This window comes from Salvelinus fontinalis, chromosome 13 (genome assembly GCF_029448725.1).
Source record: "Salvelinus fontinalis isolate EN_2023a chromosome 13, ASM2944872v1, whole genome shotgun sequence".
In the NCBI taxonomy this organism is placed as follows: domain Eukaryota; kingdom Metazoa; phylum Chordata; class Actinopteri; order Salmoniformes; family Salmonidae; genus Salvelinus; species Salvelinus fontinalis.
The window spans coordinates 39,949,600-39,965,073 of NC_074677.1; the positions used below are offsets into that span (position 1 = coordinate 39,949,600).

The following is a 15,474-nucleotide window of genomic DNA, read 5'->3' on the forward strand; positions in this document are numbered from 1 at the left end:
CAGTTTTATCAATCACTTAAAGATATTTAATAATGGTCTCTTACCTAGCTTGATGACAGTGGGCATTTTGGTGACTTTTTGTTGTTCTAAATAGAAATGGCTAGAAGGGCCATGGGTCATATTAGATTGTGTAGACATTCAGGAAATTAGCTTTAGATGCCCCTAAAATGGGAGGACCCTCAGACTCCACGCAAAGTTATGTCCCCCTCACTTCTAAAACCAAAGTTGCACCCCTGTAGAAAGGTGTTCTCTTTACAGCCCAATGTTCTCAACATACTAGTGTCAAAATTGTATTTTTCCATTATTGGTAAAAATAATAATAATTTTAAAACCATATTTTTACATTTGTTTTCAAAAAGTACTTATGGCTTTTTCTTTTTGTCACAATAAAATTGGCCATTGCTTAAATTACATTTTTCAATCCACATTGCAGTTTTGAAATTTCGGGGTTTTATTTTGAAAGTTTCGTCATTACCATATTAACGTGACGTCATCATCTGCGCTTGTGCCAGAATACTAGACAGAAAAAACATTTCCAAAACGACCAACGGGCGTGGGGAGTCAACTGAGCATCCATCTGTCATCCATAAAAAAAAGCGAGAATTTGGAGGACTTTGACCAGAACATACGTAGCTACGCAAATCGAATTTATTACGTTTATTTTGGTTGTTTCGTTAGAAAGCATCACAAAAATGGCAGATCCGACGACACAGTCTGCCCAGATTTTGTCAGCTATGAACGCTTCATCGACCAAAGAATCCACATATTACGGTATGACATTATTTTTTAAAGCGTTTTTGTGTTGGAATGCAAACATTTTGATTTAGTTCGAGCTCAGTTCAACCACCCTTGTATACATCGATGCAAGTTCGAACAATTGACGTGAGGGAAGATTTACTCGTTTGAGCAACAGTGCGTCTGACAGCAAGCTGGCTGACCTAGCAGCTAACTAACGTTAGCAATTTCACAACAGGACACACATGTTGGCTAGTTAAGTAGAATAAAAGACCCCAATAACTAGCTAGCTATAGATAACGCCCTCTATATTTCGTTTAGCAGTGTTACGAAATGCCCATACCATAAATAATTGGACCGTTTAAGAACAAAGGAAGGAAGGAAGCCTTTGTATATTCGAGTAGCTGACGTTAACTCACAATAGGTCGTTTGTTCACTCAGCTGATCTCTGACCAGTGTTATTAGCAATGTAAGGTAACTATTGTATTTCCAATGTGTTGCAAGCTAACTAATACACTACCTACTTACTGAGGCTAAAGCTGCAAGCTTATTCAAATCAAATATTACTAACATTAGCTGAAAGACTACTTACTGACTGTAACGTTAAACTGCCACATTCATAAGTCAGACTCCTATGGATACGTGTGAGATGCCTAACTAGATTGGGAGGAGCACACGCCCCTATTCGAATGTTTCTAATAATCACCCTGCCTAAAATTGGTTGAGCAAAAGCATGGTTACCAGCCTTTTGCTTTAACAATAATCAAAACCAACCTTGTCAGGTCAGTGATTTCCTGTGGGGAAATAAGGATGCATTCCCTGTTCTGGGTTTTAGGCTTTTGTTATACCATTCACCTTTAGTTGTGTACAAGATCATCACTTATTACGTGTAGGTGAAATATGTAATTGATGTAGCCTAGTCCTTTCTGAACTGGCATCATATTCACAGGTGAGGGGCCTTTTTAATTATTTTATTTATTTCACCTTTATTTAACCAGGTCGGCCAGTTGAGCAAGTTCTCATTTAGAACTGCGACCTGGCCAAGATAAAGCAAAGCAGTGTGACAAAAACAACAACAGAGTTACATGGGATAAACAAGCGTACAGTCAATAACACAATAGAAAAATATATGTACATTGTGTGCAAATGTAGTAAGATTAGGGAGGTAATGCAATAAATAGGCCATAGTGGTGGAATAATTACAATTTAGCATTAACACTGGAGTGTTAGATGTGCAGATGATGTGCAAGTAGAGATACTGGGGTGCAAGAGAGCAAAATAAATAACAATATGGGGATGCGGTAGTTTGTGGGCTGTTAACAGATGGGCTGTGTACAGGTGCAGTGATCGGTAAGCTGCTCTGACAGCTGATGCTTAAAGTTAGTGAGGGAGATATGTCTCCAGCTTCAGTGAATTTAATTTAGTTAATAAAAAAAATGCAATTCGTTCCAGTTATTGGCAGCAGAGAACTGGAAAGAAAGGCGGCCAAAGGAGGAGTTGACTTTGGGGATGACCAGTGAAATATACCTGCTGGAGCGCGTGCTACGGGTGGGTGCTGCTATGGTGACCAGTGAGCTGAGATAAGGCAGGGCCAAAGTCAAAGATTGGTAGGATAGTCAGTTTTATGAGGGTATGTTGGGCAGCATGAGTGAAGGATGCTTTGTTGCGAAATAGGAAGCCGATTCTAGATTTAATTTTGGATTGGACATGCTTAATGTGAGTCTGGAAGGAGATTTTAGTCTAACCAGACACCTAGGTATTTGTAGTTGTATATTCTAAGTCAGAACCATCCAGAGTAGTGATGCTGGATGGGCGGGCAGGTGTGGCCAGCGATCGGATGAAGAGCATGCATTTAGTTTTACTTGCATTTAAGAGCAGTTGGAGGTCACGAAAGGAGAGTTGTATGGAATTGAAGCTCATCTGGAGGTTTGTTAACACAGTGTCCAAAGAAGGGCCAGAAATATACAGAATGGTGTCGTCTGCGTAGAGGTGGATCAAATAATCACCAGCAGCAAGAGCGACATCATTGATGTATACAGAGAAGAGTCGGCCCGAGAATTTAACCCTGTGGCACTCCCATAGAGACTGCCAGAGGTCCGGACAACAGGCCCTCCGATTTGACACACTGAACTCTGTCTGAGAAGTAGTTGGTGAACCAGGCGAGGCAGTCATTTGAGAAACCAAGGCTGTTGAGTCTGCCGGTCAGAATTTGGTGATTGACAGAGTCGAAAGCCTTGGCCAGGTCGTTGAATACAGCTGCACAGTATTGTCTCTTATTGATGGCAGTTATGATATCGTTTAGGACCTTGAGCGTGGCTAGGATGCACCCATGACCAGCTCTGAAACCAGATTGCATAGCAGAGAAGGTACGGTGGGATTCGAAATGGTCGGTGAACTGTTTGTTAACTTGGCTTTCGAAGATTTTAGAAAGGCAGGGTAGGATAGATATAGGTCTGTAACAGTTTAAGTCTAGAGTGTCTCCCCCTTTGAAGAGGGGGATGACCGCGACAGCTTTCCAATCTTTGGGGATCTCAGACGATACGAAAGAGGTTGAACAGGCTAGTAATAGGGGTTGCAACAATTTCGTCTGATAATTTTAGAGAGTGTCCAGTTTGTCTATCCCAGCTGATTTGTAGGGGTCCAGATTTTGCAGCTCTTTCAGAACATCAGCTATCTGGGTTTGGGTGAAGGCGAAATGGGGGAGGCTTGGGCGAGTTGCTGTGGGGGGTGCAGGGCTGTTGACCGGGGTAGCCAGGTGGAAAGCATGGCCAGCTGTAGAAAAATGCTTATTGAAATGATCAATTATCGTGGATTTATCACTGGTGACAGTGTTTCCTAGCCTCAGAGCAGTGGGCAGCTGGGAGGAGGTGCTCTTATTCTCCATGGGCTTTACAGTGTCCAATAACTTTTTGGAGTTTGTGCCACAGGATGCACATTTCTTTTTGAAAAAGCTAGCCTTTGCTTTCCTAACTGCCTGTGTATATTGGTTCCTAACTTCCCTAAAAAGTTGCATATCGCGGGGGCTATTCGATGCTAATGCAGTACGCCACAGGATGTTTTTGTGCTGGTCAAGGGCAGTCGGGTCTGAAGTGAACCAAGGGCTATATCTGTTCCTGGTTCTACATTTTTTGAATGGGGCATGCTTATTTAAGATGGTGAGGAAAGAACTTTTTAAAGAATATCCAGGCATTAGAAAGGCCTGCTCGCTGAAGTGTTTTAGGGAGCGTTTGACAGTGATGAGTGGTGGTCGTTTGACCGCAGACCCATTCCGGACGCAGGCAATGAGGCAGTGATCGCTGAGATCCTGATTGAAGACAGCAGAGGTGTATTTACAGGGCAGGTTGGTTCGGATGATATCTATGAGTATCTATGAGGGTGCCTGTGTTTACGGATTTGGTGTTGGTGTTGTACCTGGTAGGTTCATTGATCATTTGTGTGAGATTGATGGCATCAAGCTTAGATTGTAGGATGGCCGGGGTGTTAAGCATGTCCCAGTTTAGGTCACCTAACAGCACGAGCTCTGAAGATAGATAGGGGGCCATCAATTCACATATGGTGTCCAGGGCACAGCTGGGGGCAGAAGGTGGTCTATAGCAAGCGGCAATGGTTAGACTTGTTTCTGGAAAGGTGGATTTAGAAGTAGAAGCTCAAATTGTTTGGGCGCAGACCTGGATAGTATGACAGAACTCTGCAGGCTCTCTGTAGTAGATTGCAACTCTGCCCCCTTTGGCAGTTTTGTCTTGTCAGAAAATGTTGTAGTTAGGGGTGGAAATTTCAGGATTTGATGGAAGCCAGGATTCAGACACGGCTTGGACATCCGGGTTGGCAGTGTGCGCTAAAGCATTGAATAAAACAAACTTAGGGAGGAGGCTTCTATTGTTAACATGCATGAAACCAAGGGTTACGGTTACAGAAGTCAACAAATGAGAGCGCCTGGGGAATAGGAATGGAGCTAGGCACTGCAGGGCCTGGATTAACCTCTACATCACCAGAGGAACAGAGGAGTGGGATAAGGGTACGGCTAAAGGCTATAAGAACTGGTCGTCTAGTACGTTCGGAACAGAGTAAAAGCAGCAGGTTTCTGGGCACGGTAGAATAGATTCAAACCATAATGTACATACAAAGATATGGTAGGATGTGAATACAGTGTAGGTAAACCTATGCATTAAGTGACGATGAGCGAGATATTGTCTCTAGAAACATAATTTAAATCAGGTGAGGTCATTGCATGTGTGGGGGGTGGAACTAAAGGAGGAGAGGAGGAGGAGGAGGAGATGCACTGAAGTACTTAATGCAGCTGGTGGCCACACCAGATACTGACTGTTACTTTTGATTTTGACCCCTCTTTTGTTCAGGGGCACAGTATTCCATTTCTGTTAGTCACATGTCTGGAACTTGTTCAGTTTGTCTGTTGTTGAATCTTATGTTCATACAAATATTTACACATGTAAAGTTTGCTGAAAATGAACACAGTTGACAGTGGGAGGATGTTTCTTTTTTGCTGAGTTTTTATATACACTGCTCAAAAAAATAAAGGGAACACTTAAATAACACAATGTAACTCCAAGTCAATCACACTTCTGTGAAATCAAACTGTCCACTTAGGAAGCAACACTGATTGACAATAAATTTCACATGCTGTTGTGCAAATGGAATAGACAAAAGGTGGAAATTATAGGCAATTAGCAAGACACCCCCAATAAAGGAGTGATTCTGCAGGTGGTGACCACAGACCACTTCTCAGTTCCTATGCTTCCTGGCTGATGTTTTGGTCACTTTTGAATGCTGGCGGTGCTCTCACTCTAGTGGTAGCATGAGATGGAGTCTACAACCCACACAAGTGGCTCAGGTAGTGCAGTTCATCCAGGATGGCACATCAATGCGAACGGTGGCAAAAAGGTTTGCTGTGTCTGTTAGCGTAGTGTCCAGAGCATGCAGGCGCTACCAGGAGACAGGCCAGTACATCAGGAGACGTGGAGGAGGCCGTAGGAGGGCAACAACCCAGCAGCAGGACCGCTACCTCCGCCTTTGTGCAAGGAGGTGCACTGCCAGCGCCCTGCAAAATGACCTCCAGCAGGCCACAAATGTGACTTGGAGTTACATTGTGTTGTTTAAGTGTTCCCTTTATTTTTTTGAGCCGTGTATATATATATATAACTCTTCTTTTAATTTGACATGCTCCTATGAACTTCACATGTTGGTGCTCAGGGTCCTTTTTAATGGAAATGCCCATTTTATAAATGAGATCTGTGATCGTCCAAACGTTAGGTTTTGCTTGATAAATAATCCTGCTCCCTCCTGTTTTTCCCTCGTCCTTCCTCAAGTATTGGAGCTGGTGTACTGGCGGGACCCAAAGAAGTCTGCGGTGGCCTTTGGCATGTCCCTGCTGGTCCTTCTGTCCCTGGCTACCTTCAGCGTCATCAGTGTGGTCTCCTACCTGCTGCTGGCACTGCTCTGTGTCACAATCACCTTCCGCGTCTACAAGTCTGTCATTCAGGCAGTGCAGAAGTCTGAAGAGGGCCACCCCTTCAAGTACGACAGCTCAGTTTCGGATATGATGGGAGAACAAGGATATATTCTTAGTAATACACAAGGCACATTGAACTTTACCCCTTGGAGTCATTGTCTGATTTGAGTCGTTGTAGTTGAAGCTTAATTTAGTTTGTTTGGTGATGATGGTAAATCTTTGTCTCCCTCAGGGCTCTGATGGAGAAGGACCTGACCGTTCAGCCTGAGATTTTCCGTAAATATGTGGATGTGTGTCTGACCTATGTGAATCGTGCCATCAAACAGGCCAGGCACCTGCTGCTGGTGGAGGACCTGGTGGACTCACTTAAGGTACTCACTTAAGAACTCACTCTTGAAAAACGATCTGGCCTTAAGAGTCTTGGTCCATATATACTGTGGTCACCTTCTGTGCTGTTGGCGACATGTTTTCACAACACTGAAGTCCACCCTATTGTGCATTGACACGGCTGGCTAAGAAAGCCTGAAAAGCCGTCATGTGATGAGGACTGGCAGAGAGAGGAATACCTGGCTGATGCTCAAATTAGGGATTAAGAGTTTATCAGATGAAGAAAGGAGTGGATTACACAGCTGAAGGCAGCCAGTGTGTGGTATCCTAACAAGTTTTTATAAAGGCTACATATTATGGGATGCTCATTATATTTTCCTTTTTTTCAAATAGATAAAAAACATGAGCTGGCGCACACCCAGAATAATAGTTTGTGTGGAGGTGTTGGCTAACGGCGAATAAACTAAGTCGCACACTCCATGTATAAACTCCCAGCAATTTAATGGGTATTTACCAACGTTTCGGCATGACTGTGTTTATACGTGGAGTGTGCGACTTTCTTTATTTTGATAGTAGAATTTCGACGATAATTACATTGATCTATAGAGTGGCCAAGGAAAATGCAGCCCTTATGCTTGTCATGGTATTTAGCGATACAGTGTGGTGGTGGTCTGAAATGTGCTGGTCCCTCTCTGTTGCAGCTGGCCGGTTTCATGTGGCTGCTGACTTACGTGGGCGCCGTCTTCAATGGCATCACTATCCTGATACTGAGTAAGACACTCCCGTCTTTGATTTATGTCTGTCACAAAACGGTGTGGTGCACCCAGCCACTTAGACACTTTATGTTCATGATAGTCTGTTTTTAGTACTCTCTAGGAACCTAGATTTATCATGGTGTTTCATTCAACTATTGGTGCGTTTTTACGTATCTGCAGTCCTGCCTTGAAATGTTGTCCCTTATGGGATAAAGTATTTTGAATTGAAACAGTCAGACCTGTGTTTACACTAAAGAGTGGTGGAGGGGGGTGGTCTGAATGGTGTATAGTAGACATGGTTTAAGTTGCCTCGTGAGATCCTGTGCAGTACTGCTGTAATAAATTGCTCTTTTTAAACGGTTTGAAAGTATTCAATGAATAGCGTTGTGTTAAAATATCATGTTAGAGGTGTGTCCAACGCTACACTACATGGCCAAAAGTATGTGGAATTGTGGATACCACTCTCAAATGAGTGGATTTGGCTATTTCAGCCACACCCGTTGCTGACAAGTGTATAAAATCGAGCATACAGCCATGCAATCTCCATAAATAAACATTGGCAGTAGAATGGCCTGTTCTGATGAGCTCAGTGACTTTCAATGTGGCACTGTCATCGGATGCCACCTTTCTATCAAGTCAGATCCTCAAATGTCTGCCCTGATAGAGCTGCCCCGGTCAACTGTAAGTGCTGTTGTTGTGAAATGGAATCGTCTAGCAGTAGCAACAACGACTCAGCCGCGAAATGTTAGGCCACACAAGCTGTACAGTCGTGGCCAAAAGTTGAGAGTGACACAAATATACATTTTCACAAAGTCTGCTGCCTCAGTTTGTATGATGGCAATTTGCATATACTCCAGATTGTTATGAAGAGTGATCAGATTAATTGCAATGTCCCTCTTTGCCATGCAAATGAACTAAATCCCCCAAAAACATTTCCACTGCATTTCAGCCCTGCCACAAAAGGACCAGCTGACATGTCAGTGATTCTCTAGTTAACACAGGTGTGAGTGTTGACGAGGACAGGGCTGGAGATCACTCTGTCATGCTGATCGAGTTCGAATAACAGACTGGAAGCTTCAAAAGGAGGGTGGTGCTTGGAATAATTGTTCTTCCTCTGTCAAACATGGTTACCTGTAAGGAAAGATGTGCCGTCATCATTGCTTTGCACAAAGAGGGCTTCACAGGCAAGGATATTGCTGCCAGTAAGATTGCACCTAAATCAACCATTTATCGGCGCATCAAGGACTTCAAGGAGAGGGGTTCAATTGCTGTGAAGAAGGCTTCAGGGCACCCAAGAAAGTCCAGCAAGCGCCAGGACCGTGTCCTAAAGTTGATTCAGCTGCGGGATCGGGGCACCACCAGTACAGAGCTTGCTCAGGAATGGCAGCTGGCAGGTGTGAGTGCATCTGCACGCACAGTGAGGCGAAGACTTTTGGAGGATGGCCTGGCCTGCAAAAGGTACAGAAATTGGACTTCTGAGGACTGCGGTAAAGTCATTTTCTGATGAATCCCCTTTCCAATTGTTTGGAGAAGACAAGGTGAGCGATACCATCAGTCCTGTGTCATGCCAACAGTAAAGCATCCTGAAACCATTCATGTGTGGGGTTGCTACTCAGCCAAGGGAGTGGGTTCACTCACAATTTTGCCTAAGAACACAGCCATGACTGAAGAATGTTACGAACACATCCTCAGAGAGCAACTTCTCCCAACCATCCAGGAACAGTTTGGTGACGAACAATGCGCTTTCCAGCATGATGGAGCACCTTGCCATAAGGAAAAAGTGATAACTCACGCGAAACCCAAACCTATTTAGCTAGCTTGCTGTTACAAGCAAATTTGTCCTGGTATATAAACATTAGGTTGTTATTTTACCTGAAATGCACAAGGTCCTCTACTCCGACAATTAATCCACGCATAAAAACGGTCAACCGAATCGTTTCTAGTTATCTCTCCTCCTCCCAGGCCTTTTCCTCGTTTAAATTATATGGTGATTGGCATCTAAATTTTCATTGTGTTACCACGACAACCGGCAACAGTTCGTCTTTCAATCACCCACTTGGGTATAACCAATGAGAAGTTGGCACGTGGGTACCTGCTTCTATAAACCAATGAGGAGATGGGAGAGGCAGGACTTGCAGCGCGATCTGCGTCAGAAATAGCAATGACTTCTATTTTAACTCTTGGCAACGCATACGCTCGCGAGCAGTGTGGGGGCATAGATTCCTTTTAAATGTGCGACGCGAGCGGTGTAGTCGGGGTATAAGTGGCTCGGGGAACAAAACATTGATATTTTGGGTCCATGGCCAGGAAACTCCCCAGACCTTAATCCCATTGAGAACTTGTCAATCCTCAAGAGGCGGGTGGACAAACAAAAACCCACAAATTCTGACTAACTCCAATTCTGACCAACTATGAAATGCTTGTAATTATACTTCAGAAATTCCATAGTAACATCTGACACAAATATCTAAAGACACTGAAGCAGCAAACTTTGGAAATTAGTATTTGTGTCATTCTCAAAACAGGCCACGACTGTAGACGATTCTGTGCTTCCAACTGTGGCAATAGTTCGGGGAACACCCTTTCCTGTTTCAGTATGACAATGCCTCCGTGCACAAAGCGAGGCCCATACAGAAATGGTTTGTCGAGATAGGTGTGGAAGACCTTGACTGGCCTGTACAGAGCCCTGAACTCAACCCCATCGAACACCTTTGGGATGAGTTGGAACGCCAACTGCGAGCCAGGCCTAATCGCCCAACATCCGTTCCCGACCTCACTAATGCTCTTGTGGCTGAATGGCAGCAAGTCCCTGCCGCAATGTTCCAATATATAGTGGAAAGCGTTCCCAGAAGAGTGGAGGCTGTAATGGCAGCAAAGGGGGGAACAACTCCATATTTAATGCTCATGATTTTGGAATGAGGTGTTTGACGAGCAGGTGTCCACATACTTTTGGCCATGTAGTGTATCTGGAAACCTTAGAAATGACATACTTGACCGGTGTCCGCTCTCTCATTGACAGCTGATATCATCTTCTTCAGCACGCCTCTGGTTTATGAGAGAAATAAAGTGAGTGTGAATGGAAGCAGTTTTTATTTGGCATACAATTACTAATGTTATCAACCTGTGTGCTTGTTGGTTAACAATTGTACTTTTTTCAGACTCAGATCGATAAATACATTGAACTGATTCGCACCAGAGTTGAAGTCACACTTGCAAAGTAAGGGCATTCTTTTTCTAATCATCGACGTGTAGATGAGGTGAAATCACAGAACACACACTTTTCAGTTTTTCGGCAGTATAAGTGGACATTTTACCTTTGGAGTCATGGCATGAAGGAACACAGCATCAGTACCTTCATGATCAACTGTCTTGGTGGGACCATTAAAAAAATGTTGTCTTTGTCCAGATACAATATGACATCTAATGTATCAGTGTATATAAAGGTGAAAGGCCAGCCTTGTTCTAGTACAGTATTATTATTATTTTTCCTTTTCAGGCTTCAAGATAAACTCCCTGGGGCAGTAAAGCGCACCAAAGCAGAGTGATGGTCCATGAACCCTATTCAACAACTAATCTCTATCACTTCTACTCCGACTCCAGTCCTACACAGCGTCAAACTAGTGGCAAAGTCATCGCTCAATATTCAATGTACCGTAACTAACTTGCATAGGGTGCAATGCTTGTATTTTGTTGTTGGAGCCATCCACATTCTGTACATTGTCTCTTGATCTTCAAAGACTATGTACTCCTTAACATATGATTCCTGTTTGAACCGGGGGGTTTAAGTCAGGGGAATCAGTGATTCACTTTTTAATTATTTCAAGGATACAAAATGGTGTGTAGCATCTCTAAAAAGCAAATGTTTGTACTCTAATCTGTTTTGAGAAGAAAATTCTTTGTAGTTTTGTACATTTTCACAAAATAAATCATTTTTAATTTATGAAAGAACATAACTTAAGCTCTTGGTGTGCGTTTCTGAATTGTTGAAGTTTCTGGGGCACTCAACCTTTTCAGCATCATCTCAGTTCATCCTAAAGACACTTGGTATCTGCACTGCACTGAGTATTTTGTAAGTAATTCATCAAACTTGAAATAAAAATGAAGGAAACTCTAAAAAAAGCTCTCATGAGTCATGATTGATCCAGTTTTGTTTGTATGAGCTGGGGAAACCGAGTTAGAGTATCAAAGCAAAGGCATACACAGATGTTCCAAACTTCAATATGGCTGCATTAGCATTTGCCCAATTTATTTGCAAAAGAGCAGCCTAAGAGGGTTAGACAAGCAAACATTGATTGTGTAAGTAGGCTACATATGCCAAAATCCCCCCCCCCCAAAATGTTTTCACTGGCACCTTAACCGGAAGACTGGTTTAAGAAGTACAGTATGGTGATGGCACCACATAGCCCTCCACTCAGTAGGCTATAGCGGAGGATATAGTGCCATCTGGCTTACACCTACTCAAGATCTTTCAGTTGAGTACACATGGAAGTAGTAGGAGCTAGTATGGAATGTACCAGACTTTTGGGAACATGACCACCTAATGCCACGTTAGCGTACTGTCAATGTTTGTGTCACAATGAATGTGTGGCTCATCTATTTTGTGCCACATATTAAGATGAGAACGAAGAAACCCGCATAGTGCTTTGGCTAGTATCACTGCCCTGGCTTGTGTCACTGCTCTTTAATAAGCTTTACATATCTGCCTCAAGGCCTTTGTCATAAGCCATCTGCTGGGACTGTAATGTTGACAAATATGAAAGGTTTTAGTGATGTAGGTAGGCTACAGTTCTTTATTATGAGCAGTAGATGGCGGCAATGATGTGAAATAAGCAACAATTTGGCTGAAACATTGAGCGAATGACTGAAATTCCTCGAGCTCGAGCAAGAATCACATCAGATGTGGTTGGTACTTCAAATGTAGAAGTCATCCCATAAGAGTTATTAGTTTGATGGTGGTGGTAATTATGACCGTGCCGGACTAACCAAACCTGTGGCCCTGGGCAAAAACATTTTAGAGGCCCCCATCTTGATGGCGGAGAGAAGATTTGGGTGTTTTAATTTCTAGCAATTGTATTTATTTTGCCTTGGGACTGAGGGAGACCTTTTGTTTTAAAGCTAATTTCCTGCAATTCTACACATTTTGCCATGGCTTATGCCGTGTTCTTATGCGATCTGGGTGAATCAAACAGAACAAAAGCAATGGGGGCCCCCTGGGCCTGTGCTCTAGATGATGATGAGGGGGTCAATCGGTGATGAAGAGGACAAGGTGGATAAGATATAACTGTCCTTATACTGGCCAATAGATGTTATAAGAGAAGGATCCAGACATACAGAGCAAGGAGTCTGCTGTTGTCAATTATTCCTCAGCCCAGTTAGCCTTAAACAGTCACAGTACCCCTGTTGTCAATCTCTGATTGGACAGGTAATGCAAAAAAAAATGGCTTTATTGTCCCTGTTTACACTCAGGGGCCACTTTATGGCCATCTATGTACACAAGCAGTGGGGTCTATACAATGGGTCAGACCCCTTGGATATCTCAAGGGAAGTAAGATGCAGTCAGGTCCAAAATTATTTGCACCCTTGATTCAGATGAGCAAAGCATGTATAAAATAAATTATACAAAACTGAGCTATATTGTATGCTTTTTTTGGGGGGGGGGGATTATATTATTTTATACTAATACAATTGCTCAGATGGAGATTTTGTTTATCAAGTAATAAAAACAATTCCCAAAGATAGATAGCAAAATTATAGGCACCTCTGTTTTCAATTCCTTTCAATTACTCACAGTGCGAGGATAATGGCACTGAGCCTTTTTCAATAATGTTTTATGAGAATGTTTTATTTTCATGTCATCTGACCATAGCACCGATAGTTTCAATCCAAATGCCATTGTCATTTAGCAAACTTCAGAAGTTTAGATTTGTTGGATGACATGAAAATATAGCTCTTTGGCCACACCACACCAGTTGTGGGTTTGGTGTCAATAAGGGTGCATATGCAGAAAATAATCCCACACCTACTGTTAAATAGTGGATCTTTGATGTCATGGGGCTATTTTTCTTCCACTGGTCCTGGGGCCCTTGAGATCAACAACATCATGAACTCAGTACCAGGCCATTATAGCCAAAAACCAAGTGGATCAAGTTCATGTAATTGTCAATAAAATCCTTTGACACTTATGAAATGCTTGTAATTATACTTCAGTATTCCATAGTAACATCTGATAAAAAAATATCTAAAGACACTGAAGCAGCAAACTTTGTGAAAATTATTATTTGTGTCATTCTCAAAACTTTTGGCCACAACTGTACGTCACTGTGGCTGAGCTCCCTGCATTTCTGGACCTCTATACCAGGCGTAAGAGAAAGATCCAGAAAATGGACAAAGACTCCAGCCACCCAAGCTGTAGACTGTTGTCTCTGCCAATAGCACCCTGAACAGCTTCTACCCCCAAGGTTGCCAAACAAGATGACTAAATAGCTCATCAAATGGTAACCCGCTGCTGCTACTGTCTATTATCTATCCTGTTGCCGAGTCCCTTTAACCCGACCTATATGTACATAGCTACCTCAACTACATCGACTCGGTACTGGTATTCCCTGTATTGCCACGTTATTTTCACTCGTCATTGTTATTCACTGTGTATTTATTCCTTGTGTTATTATTTACATTTTTACCCGTAAGTAAGCATTTCACTTTGTCTACACCTGTTATTTACAAAGCATGTGACAAATAAAATGGTATTTTATTTATACACCGAGTGTACAAAACGTGCTCTTTCCATGACATAGACTGACCAGGTGAATCCGGGTGAAAGCTGTGATCCCTTATTGATGTCACCTGTGAAATCCACTTCAATCAGTGTAGATGAAGAGGAGAAGGCAGGTTAAAGAAGGATTTTAAAGCCTTGAGACAATTGAGACATGGATTGTGTATGTGTGCCATTCAGAGGGTGAATGGGCGAGACAAAATATTTAAGTGCCTTTGAACGGGGTATGGTAGTAGGTGCCAGGCGCCGGTTTGAGTGCATCCAGAACTGCAACAATGCTGGGTTTTTCATGCTCAACAGTTTCCCGTGTGTATGAAGAAAGGTCCACGACCGGAGCAATGAATCAAATTCTCTAACAGAAGTGGATGACAGACAGCTCCTTCAAGCCTTTATCCCAGCGGATGCCAGTAGGACCGAATTTTCGAAGTGCACACGATCTGTCGAAGTGCACACCTTATGTCGAAGCGCAGTGGCATCTTCTTGAGAGAAATGTGAGCGTCATCGGACATCAGGCTAACATTACAGAGCCTGAGACAGAGATATGTCTGGATGGCTGGACCTTATGACAAATCTAAATTACTGACCACATTTGTGTCAGAGGTAAGTCCATGCGCATTTTTACAGTAGGCTACATGCTCCATAAATAAGTAAGCTAGGTGTTATAATATATATTTTTTTATAAAGTGTGTGTATTGTCATGACTGTCCTGATCAGGTCAGGTTACAGGAGACCACAACCCTACAGATTATCTCTCACCCCCAACAGAGGAGGAGAGATCTAGGGGTCTGAAGGTGTGGTGGTTTCTTGACCCCTCACGCCCATGGTAAATCTTAGGCCACAGACAACATTCCTTTGTCCTCTCACTATGGAGAACCAGCCTCAGAACATTAATAAAGGGACTTTGGAACAATGGTTTCCGTCAGCCACAATGGTGGTCATGACGATAGATGGAATACGAAAATGTATGTCATTTTTGTATTGTTATTAAAGGTTAATAGATGACGTTATTACGAAAACATTGTAACTTTAAGAGTTTTCCTAGGATATGCTTGATGTTTATACATTGTACGTTGTGTGGAAAATGTCTAAATCAAGGAAAATGTGTTGGTAAAGATGCAATGTGAAGTTAGTTGTCTAAAATTGGATTTGAGTAAAATCTAGACCTTGCCTCTTAACTTGGTACACCCAGAGAATTGTCCTAAAGGCGGTTACGCCCACTTCTGACCCGAGGGTATAAGACGTGTGAGTTAAGAATGAACAGATCAGACTAAGTGACCCAAGCTGCTGCCATGGTCTAAAAAGTCAACGAACCCCAAAACGCAACACAAGGTTGAAAACAAAGAAATATTTTTTCTATCCAAGCTACGGATGAGTAGCTGTCTAAGCGGGTGAATTCAAACCGGACCGCCTCCACTCTC

General features: G+C 42.8%; 1 protein-coding gene across 1 annotated transcript; it reads left to right on the forward strand.

Annotated features, from left to right (window-relative positions):
- The first annotated feature begins 500 nt into the window (after nt 1–500).
- Nucleotides 501–11,237, forward strand: LOC129868657 (reticulon-3-like). Its single transcript, XM_055942827.1, has 7 exons — nt 501–771; nt 6,060–6,267; nt 6,435–6,573; nt 7,231–7,300; nt 10,304–10,350; nt 10,443–10,501; nt 10,781–11,237. Exons 1-7 carry the CDS (start codon nt 693–695, stop codon nt 10,827–10,829), a joined length of 651 nt encoding a protein of 216 aa, XP_055798802.1. The 5' UTR covers nt 501–692; the 3' UTR covers nt 10,830–11,237.
- The last annotated feature ends 4,237 nt before the right edge of the window (nt 11,238–15,474 follow it).

Coding starts and splice junctions, on each gene's coding strand:
- LOC129868657 (XM_055942827.1), top strand. CDS start 693: ATGGCAGATCCGACGACACAGTCTGCCCAGATTTTGTCAGCTATGAAC. Junction 7,301..10,303: donor CATCACTATCCTGATACTGA/GTAAGACACTCC, acceptor TCTCATTGACAG/CTGATATCATCTTCTTCAGC. Junction 10,502..10,780: donor GTTGAAGTCACACTTGCAAA/GTAAGGGCATTC, acceptor TTTCCTTTTCAG/GCTTCAAGATAAACTCCCTG.